We start from the raw sequence: 9,452 nt of genomic DNA on the forward strand, positions 1-9,452 counted from the left end.
GGGGGGGGGGGGTTAAAGTAGAGGGCCTTATTGCTGATTTGGATTTTAGCTATTCTGATTTTGGTATGTCCCATGTCATCTTTTCGAAGGAAGATTGAATCCCAAAATCATAGAAACAGTATCTAGCTTTAAAAGAAGACTAGTTAGTTAAAACTTTTGTACTTCACTGGATAGTACCCTATAAAAGCAAAGATCTTGAGAAAGGCTGCTAGCAGCGAGTTGTTCTTCCTTCTATATTTTTACTAAGTAATCATGTGATATATTAACCACTCAGTAACTGCTGCTCTTGTTCATTATTAATTAAAGACATGGTGGATGCAAGGCTCAAGTTCTAATCATAACAATACCCAGAAATTTAGGAAATGGATAATGATGCATATAAAATGGTCGGAAATGGATTGTAAAACATATACAATGGTATGATATAAAACAACATCTGCAAAGGCAAGAGATTCACAGAAAGAGAGAGAACAGAGAAAAACTCCAAATCCAATTAGAGGATTCTGGCATTTTAGACTAACCTGAACCACTGAGGCCAGTTACCCATATTACACAACCCCGTTGTTGAAGCAACTCCTCTCTGTCACATTTCTCTACAGAACACTTGTGCCAGACAATGTTTGTTGAATTCCCGATTGTAGACATCTGAGGTATACCTTTACCTAGTTAGATGATTGTCCGATTAGTAACAAAATGGAGAAGCGAAAATTACATCCACTATAATTAAGAACTAGGAAGTCAAAATACGCTGTACATAAAGACAGAATAATCCATTATCCTTTTCATGTGCAGACTGCTGAATTTTGAGCTAATTAGAAGCATTGAATTAGAGATTGAAACTGTTGCTTAAATCCTAGGAAGTCACAGGTTCACAAAAAACAAAGAGCTTTCTATTTTTTCACAACAGCAAATGACAATATTGTGTCCAGGAGTCCATTCTCACATTGATTTAGCATTATATATATATATCAGCAAAGCATATTAGCACAACAATGTTAATGCGGGTTGGATTGGTGTGGCTCCTCTACTCCTAGGACACCAGAATGTCGAACCATGAATCCTTCAAGAATCCAGAGCACTTCGTTGAAATACATCCTGCATTTTCACCTTCCTATGCATAATCAGTACTATTGCCCCATTCATGGTTACTAATAAAATAACACCAAGAAACCAAAAACCAGACGAAATAGTAGGTATAAAGTAAATTCTCCAATGTTTCCAAATTAGTCCTACTTCGTACCATTTCCGGCATAAACAGTATATCTCAGAGAGATTGTATTTCTTTGGGTTGGTAGTATTGGAATGCTTTCATCATCTAAAACAAAGAACATCTCCAACCGAAAGATAAGTTCAATATACCACTCACCGGTAAATAGCACAATACTTCTTGTGAATCTCCACGATCCACTTTACCCTGGAACTATCAATACACCGAATAGCCGATTGGGAGCTATACTCTTTCATAACTATACTAATAATGGGTGGGGGAACGGAAGTACAGAAATGAAGTAACGACAGCGGCTCAATTTTCAGATTGATTTAGCATTATATATATATCAGCGCAGCAATCTAAATTACGCATATAGCGAACATTTGAATTCAGTATTCCCCTACTAAGCAGAAATATTCAGCATAAAAATGTAGCTAAGGAAAAAATAGGAAACAAATCAAATGAAAGAAAGTTTTTTTTAAAAAAAAAAACTACCAGCAAAGCCATTGCAATCATTTGTAGGCAAGTCTTCGTTGGAATCACTCCCTGCCCGCTGAAATTTTTCAGCTTTTCCGTCGACATGAGACATCCTAGAAGCTTCAATTGCTCTTAAAGGCCTTACAAAGCTCGTTTTGACCTCGCTACCAGAAACACTAAAGCCAAAGGATTTCTCTCCGTGATTGCATGCCGGTAGCTTTACTAACCCTAACTTTCCCGACGATGTCTCCGGAAAATCAAATTCCGTCGAAGTCCGATAAATCGATGAACATTTTCCAATTGCAACCATTTTGAATCGCAATGAGCGAATTATCATTTCTTCAAAATAAATAAGATGTACACTTATATAATAACAAATAAATTCATAAAATAATGTAGAGTGGACATGAAGATAGGAGGAAAAAATCAAAAAATGGTAATCAATTAGATTCCAATGAGGATATATTATAAAATTACAGAATACAGTTATGTACAGAGAGAGAGGGGAAGGTACGAGAAAAAGAAAATACAAGCTGGTGGGGTCAGAAATCCATGGAGATCGCGAATTGGCGTGCAGTGGTGCGGATTTTACGGTGGTTGGCGGTGGAAGTGGTGGATTTACGGTGGTGAGCTATATATGTGCCTTAAACAAAATTTGGATGAATAAACCAGCAAATGGTATATATAGCATAAGTAAGGGGTGGCTTTCAAATGCCAGATAAATTGGGATATTTTAGAATTAAATGTAGAATTAGCCGTCAATTTATTTTTTTTTTAATTTAGGAGTTAGGGCGTATTTGTTACCAGGAAAATGTTTTCCATGAAAAATGTTTTAATTTCCGGGAAAATAAATAGATTTTAAACGTATTTTTTCATGTTTGGTTGGTGAGTAGAAAATATTTTTTGAAAATAATTTTTAATATTTGATTTATGAGTGAAATATATTTTTAAGGAACATCTTTTATTTTTACTATAAACAAAATAATTTATGAAATTAAAAATATTTTTTAAAAACAACTTTTTTTGGGGTGATGGTGATAGAGGGTGGGGGCAGTGGGGATAATGGTGGGCAGAGGAAAGGTAAGAGTGAAAAAATAAAAATTTAAAGCTGATAGTATTTTAAAAAAAAAAATTTGGAGGATGGGGTGGGGGTGAGGGGGCTGGTACGAGGGGGAGAGAGGTAGGAGCTTAAAAATAAAGATTTGGAGTTGAAAATATTTTTAAAAAGCAAAATTAATTTTTGGGGAGGGAGTGGTGTTGGGGGAGGGGGGCCGGGGTGGTAAAAGATCGGGTGAAAAAATAAAATTTTGAAATTGAAAATATTTTTTTTTAAATTGATGTTTTTTCCAAAAAAAAAATGTAATTTGAAATTGGAGAAGAGCTTTGAAAAATGTTTTCCTTAATTTTTTAATGGAAGTCATTTTCCTTAATTTTGAGGAAAATGAGTTGATTTGAAAAATATTTTTCAAAACGTTTGCCCCAATCAAACATGAGAAAATTAGAAAACATTTTCCAGAAAATATTTTCCTTCCTACCAAACACACTCTTAATTATTTCTCTTTTTCTGTCTATTTGTAAATTGTAATTTGTCAAATTTATTTTAATTCACACCTCAAATACATTCTTTTTCTGTCTATTTGTAAATTATAATTTATCAAATTTATTTTAATTCACACCTCAAATACATGTACGTGGTATATATAAAATCATTTATATATAATTAATCAATCAATATATATATATATAAAGAATTAATAGAAGACGGAATCACTGAAATCTTGTTTCGTCTTCACTGGGAACTTGAGTAAGGAGTAGACCTTTTTATTTTGGGATTTTTTAGAGTTTGAAAACGAGAACTCCTTTCCTTATTTGGTGTACCTACTTGAGCCGGATGAAAGGAAACATTCACGTCCGATTTTGAAGGGGGGGAGATCCTATAGAATCCTATCCCAATTTTTCTTTTGAGCGGCGGATTGCTAATCCGTTGTACGAGTTAATCGTACCGAGGGTTCGAATCCCTCTCTTTCCGTTGATGACTTGATTTTTTTTTTCAAATTTCGAAATCCTTTGTTCTTATTCTTAGTTAAATGTGTGGAATAGACCAAATCCTAAGAAAATTTGAAAATCAAGCAAGGAAAAACCTTTTTTATTTTATTCTTCACGTCCAGGATTACGTCCGGGATCATTAGATAGGAATCCAAAGAGAGAAACAAAAAATATCACTGCTGTGTAAACGAAGAGTTTGAGAGTAAGCATTACACAATCTCCAAGATGATTTTTTTGAAAAAAAAAAAAGAGAATAGATCATCCATCGCATATACTAGTTTGATACCAAGCAACGAAGCTCTTTCTCTAAAAGAATTTTCAGTCAGCGCATAGCGAATGAAAAAAGCGTTCATCCTGGATTCTCTTCCTCAAGAAAAATGTCTATCAATTGATCCCTACAGTCAAAGTCTCTATATATATAAAGTTGGATGTTAGGCATGCTGATGTGGCGCTTTTTTAGATTAAAAATTCTATTTATCTATTTTCTTCTTTTTAAAAATATTTTTTAATATATTATTGTTAGAGAATTATTTTCTCCATCTAATTAAACACCGGAACTATATTAATTCTCCTCTCCCAATTAATAATAGCCCTTGCCTTTTTCATTGTAATAGCCAATTATGACAATTGTCTTCTCCCAAATTCAAACATCTACCTCATTAGTGTGATAATGTGATAACCATTTACACTTTCATCTTCTATTAATAAAAAAATATTTTATTCAATTACAATATTCAATTATCTATTTTTTTTATTGTGAGTAGTATTTAATTATTTATATACATTTTGGAAATTAGAAATTTGCAAAGGTCTTTATTCAAAATTGTTCATAGCAATATTCTAAAAATTGCTTTAAAAAATAAGTTAAAATTCATGTGCAATTCGATCTCCAATAGTTTTTCTTGAATTTCTAAAAAAGAACAATATTTCGTCTACGTAAGAGGTTAATAGAGTGAATCAGACACCAATATTTTCTCAAGATTTTGATATTTCAGAGTATTTCATTTTTCTTGGATCTCTAAAAATTAAGATCATGATGAATTGAAATTAGACATGCTGATGAGGCTCTCCAAGACGAAGCAACCTATTTTTCTATTTTCTCATAATGAATTGATAGAAGGAGAGTCAAAAGGTGACGTGAAAAGTACTTGATAGTTTGCTAAAGATATTTCGCATAAGAGCTCTTCTTATTTTAAATTCTTTATTCTTGCTTTGAATTCTTTTTTTTTTTAATTTTTGAAGTAGAATAATATAGCAGAATTGTATCGTTGATATATTACATGCGTAAATGTTTAGCATTTATGAGCTAACAAACAAGAATGTGTGTGCGTGCGTACGTGCGTGTGTGTGTGCGTGCGATGATTTTTTCGCGATAACTTTGTAATATTTTAATTCTTCTTTTATATGTATTTTCATATGTTTGATCAGTTGATTTTTATATTCTGCACAAGTATATCTTAAATTTTATAATCTAATTATAATTTTTCATCAATTATATTTTAAAAGATCGCACGTAGCACGAATAATTTCGCTAGTTATTATATAAGTCTGATTTGTAATGGCTGACTTGGAGTAAAGATATATTAAATTATAAAGAAATTTAAGAGGTTTATTTTAGATTAATTTAAAGGAGTAATATATGTAACTCCAAATTTAATAAGATCATTGAATAATAAATAATTATTTAAAAGTAATGTGTATGTGTGTATAAGATAAATAAAGTAATGTGTATGTGTGTATAAGATAAATGGGAGTTTGTGTATTATTTAAAGTTGAGACGTAAGTTTAGTCAGTGATGTAAATTTAATTTTTATTTTATATTCTTTTGATAAATAAATAAATTCTAAAAAATTAGAATTTTAGAATAATTGAATTCAGGTACTGAAACTTTTAAATTGCTTTTCTTGTCAAGTAATATTCGAGTTTTGCTTGTCCGAGAACTTTGAAAAACAAACTAAAAGGATCTAGAGGATGAGAGGTTTTGCCGGAGTTGCAACGATGGTGGCTACTAGTCGAGCAGCAAAGAGAATAATAAAAAATAAAAAACATTTTTATTTGGGAGTTCACTTGAATTTAATGTAAATCCAATTTGATTTCCTTTTTCAAATCTGATCCAAATCTCTTTTTTGAATGGTATAAAAACATGTCATTTTATCTTGAATTGAATTGATTGGTTCTTAAAAAAATTTTACATGAGAATTCAAAAGTCTGTGTGAAATTAATAATGGTAAGTCTGGTGAAGGAATTTGTTGGCCCAATGCTGGTTGATTTTTTTTCTACAAATTAGTGACACGTAGGTCCAAAAAAGGTAAAAAATTACTTATAAAATAAGCTCAGGGAGGTAATAAAACTTTAGTATAGTATAAATATGTTCTAAATTTCGGGCATAGGTTGAGGGAGCTACTTGTGCATTTTCCCTTTATAAAAAGTAAAAAATTACCAAATTATAATTTATATATATTTTTTTAAAAAGTTCGATATAGAAAATTGAAAAAATGATAATATATATATATATATATATATATATGTATATATATATATATATGTATATAGATAGATAGAGAGAGAGAATAACGGTAAATGATAAAATAATAGTATGTGCGTCATACTCTAAAACAATATTTGACTATTCACTTCTACTTAGACATTAAATAACGGTAAATGATAAAAAAAATAGTATTTACGTCATACTCTAAAATAATATTTGACTATTGATTTCTTCTTAGACATTCAAAAAGAATTTAACCCAAATATATTTTCATTGATTTCTACCCAGATATTCATAAACTTTAACCCAAATTTGTTTTCAAAAGTTATGGTTCTAACGTTTATTGTTGATCTGATTGTATTGTCTGTTCTATTTCTTTTTTTGTTTGTTTGTTTGCTTTAATGCCGTAGAATTATGTATTCAAAATCAAATTTTAATCTTTTATAGGTTATCCCACTCATTGATAATTTATTATAGTGAATAATTGTTATTTGCTTTTCAAAATTTTAACTTTTGAAGGTAGCAACAGTTCAAGGACAACGAAACTAGTAAAATGTATATTGTATGTGCAAAATATTAATGGTGAGTTTAATAATTTTTTCTCACTTAAAATATTATTTTAGTTATAATAAAAATGTTCAAAACTTATATTTAAAAAATAACTCATCTATCATTAGCAATATTATAGAACTTTAAATTAAATTACTCAAATCTTCATATTATTAAAATAAGTTATTAGAGTAACAATATTTAAGATAATGTTTTCTAATATCTCAATAACATAATTTGTGTTTTGTGATATTTAAGATTGTTTTTAAAAAAAAATTAGAACCCACAAGCATGGAATTCTGACTCCACTTCTATTATGGAGATATTAATTTTAATTTTGAACTCTCCAAGGGGTGATAAGATTCTCATAAAGTTAAAATGTGTAGTTAAAAATTGAATATAAATTAGGGTTGGTTTTAGCCACTTTTTCTATTTAGAAATGTAAATTTTATCATTTTTTAGTTTGATATATTTTCTTATGTCCTAGTTTTGAATTTTCAATAAAAACTTTTTTATGTATTTCTGGTTAAATAAATTAGATTCAATAATAATAGTTTAATTTATATTTAAAGAGGTAAAGAAATTTTTTATTTTAAGTAAATTTAAAATTTATTATTCACTTATACAAAGATTACTTTAAATAAAATATTAAAAATATATTTAAATTTAATATATAAATTATCAATTTCATTTTTAAATTATTAAAATTAAATTTAAATACAATTTAAATCTTACAATATGAAAATACCGCCATTCATTTTTGTGTGTGTTTTGCGAGGATCCTCCTTTAAAATGTGTTGGATTAAAATGAACCGAATATAGAAAATATAAATATAGTGGCACGCCTCACGAGGAAGTGCGTATGGAATACGATAAATCTCAAATTTGAAGTCGACACGAAGTTCAACAAGCATGTTAAATTATTATGACGGCAAATAAGAAATCTTTAAATGATTCTATTTGATCAAATATCAAACGTAGTTTTATACTATTGTAAAAGTTTATCACTAAAATGCGAATTTATCTTTTTGGGAAAGTTGTTTGGAAAATATTTTAATTTTGATTGGAATTATTATTATGATATTAAATTTTATGGATAATTTTTTATTTTTTAACTATTTAATAGAGTAATTTTTATCCTTGAACTATTTAACATGCATTTTAAAGATATATATATATATGCTCACGTGAATATATTACTATTTCTAATTATGTAATAATTTCTTTTATATCCACGTGGACACATATATACCTTTAACATACACTATCAAATAGTACAGAAATAAAAGATCCTTTTTAAAACTTGATATCGTAATATTAATTTTGATCGAAGTTTAAATATATTTTAAATTTTTATTTTTTTAATTTGTTCTAAACTAGATCGAATTTGATAACAATGTCCAATGTACGGTTTAGTAGTAGTTTATATGATTAATAATTAAGTGCGTGTTTGGCATTAAATTTTTAATAATTAATGTGTAGTTATTGCTCTGTTTTAATTTTATTTGAAAAAGTATAATCAAAGCCCCAACAAAATAAATTCGATTTTGATTTCATTTATTTTTTAATTTGATTTTTTTATTTGACTATATGAATAATTAATAATTTAATTAAAATTATATTTATAAGTTGACAAAAAAACAAATAAAAGTAATAATTGTTACAATCTATTTAACTGTGAATTTTCTTTTTATAACAACATAATGTGATGTATCTATTTAATTTAAGTCTTAAAGATGTACATTTAATTTATGATTGTAAACAGATGGTTTATTGTATATTCTATAATAGGGACCATGTGAAAGACATACTTGAAGAGATTAAATAATACTTTCTATTTATTTTTATTATCGTGTCTTCCTTGTTTAGTATTATTGTATTTTTCTCTCGTTTTACAATACGTTATCTGCACGAGTCTCTACCAATTAAAGCCTACTTAGTTTGAGATTATCATCTTTTTTTCTTCCTTTAAGTCAATCAATTTTCTTTTAAAGTCAAATATATATTATTTATAACAGTTCTAATAGGACTTGCATAAGTCTATGATCTGCAATTTAATTGACGTATACATAACTTACTTTAGGTATTATTATAATACTTTACTTGGTATAATAATCAGTATGTTCTGATTTATATCATTATATGCTTTTAATTTATAACTCTATCAGGTACCACTCTCTGTCCCTATTGAGTTGTCCACTTTAGAACTGACACACATATTAAGGCACCAATGATTATTATATGTTAGTTACAATTTTACCCTTAACTTAAAAGATTATGCAACTCTCCAAGTATAATAAATGTATTTTCTGGTTCCAAAAAACATGCATTACAACTTAGTAATACTAGAAATTTTCTAGAATCAAATAAGGGCATATTAGAAAAAAATTGTTGTTCTTTCTTGATTAGTTAAAATAAACAAGTAAATAGGAACAAATATAAAAGAAAAAATGGACAGAGGAAATACCAAACAATATGATAGTGTGCTAGATAGTAGATTGGATACTCGTAAGTATTTTCTTGTCATACATTTATTTATAAGTATTTGTGGGTCATAAAGAAGAATAGTATTTATTAAGGGTGTGTTTGGTATAAAGAAAAATATTTTTTGAATTTTTATTCAAAGTCTCCATGTTTGGTTGATTTAAATATTTTGAAAAGTTTTTTGTAAATCAATTTATT

At 28.3% G+C, this 9,452-nt stretch overlaps 1 protein-coding gene across 2 annotated transcripts in view; it reads right to left on the reverse strand.

Moving 5' to 3' along the window:
- The window catches only part of LOC107008970 (adenylyl-sulfate kinase 3-like), a 5,134-nt gene extending 2,784 nt beyond the window's left edge, over positions 1-2,350 (reverse strand). Inside the window, exons 1-3 of one of the 2 annotated variants that reach the window (XM_027915065.1) lie at positions 2,218-2,348; positions 1,706-2,026; positions 522-662 (exon numbers count right to left, since the gene is read on the reverse strand). In XM_027915065.1, the coding sequence (XP_027770866.1) occupies positions 522-662; positions 1,706-2,024 (460 nt within the window). In that variant the 5' untranslated portion in view covers positions 2,025-2,026; positions 2,218-2,348. Of the gene's footprint in view, positions 1-521; positions 663-1,705 lie in introns of both variants that reach the window. The other variant, XM_015208200.2, reaches the window with a different exon arrangement.
- Between the last annotated feature and the right edge of the window lie 7,102 nt (positions 2,351-9,452).

This window comes from Solanum pennellii, chromosome 2, assembly GCF_001406875.1.
Source record: "Solanum pennellii chromosome 2, SPENNV200".
In the NCBI taxonomy this organism is placed as follows: domain Eukaryota; kingdom Viridiplantae; phylum Streptophyta; class Magnoliopsida; order Solanales; family Solanaceae; genus Solanum; species Solanum pennellii.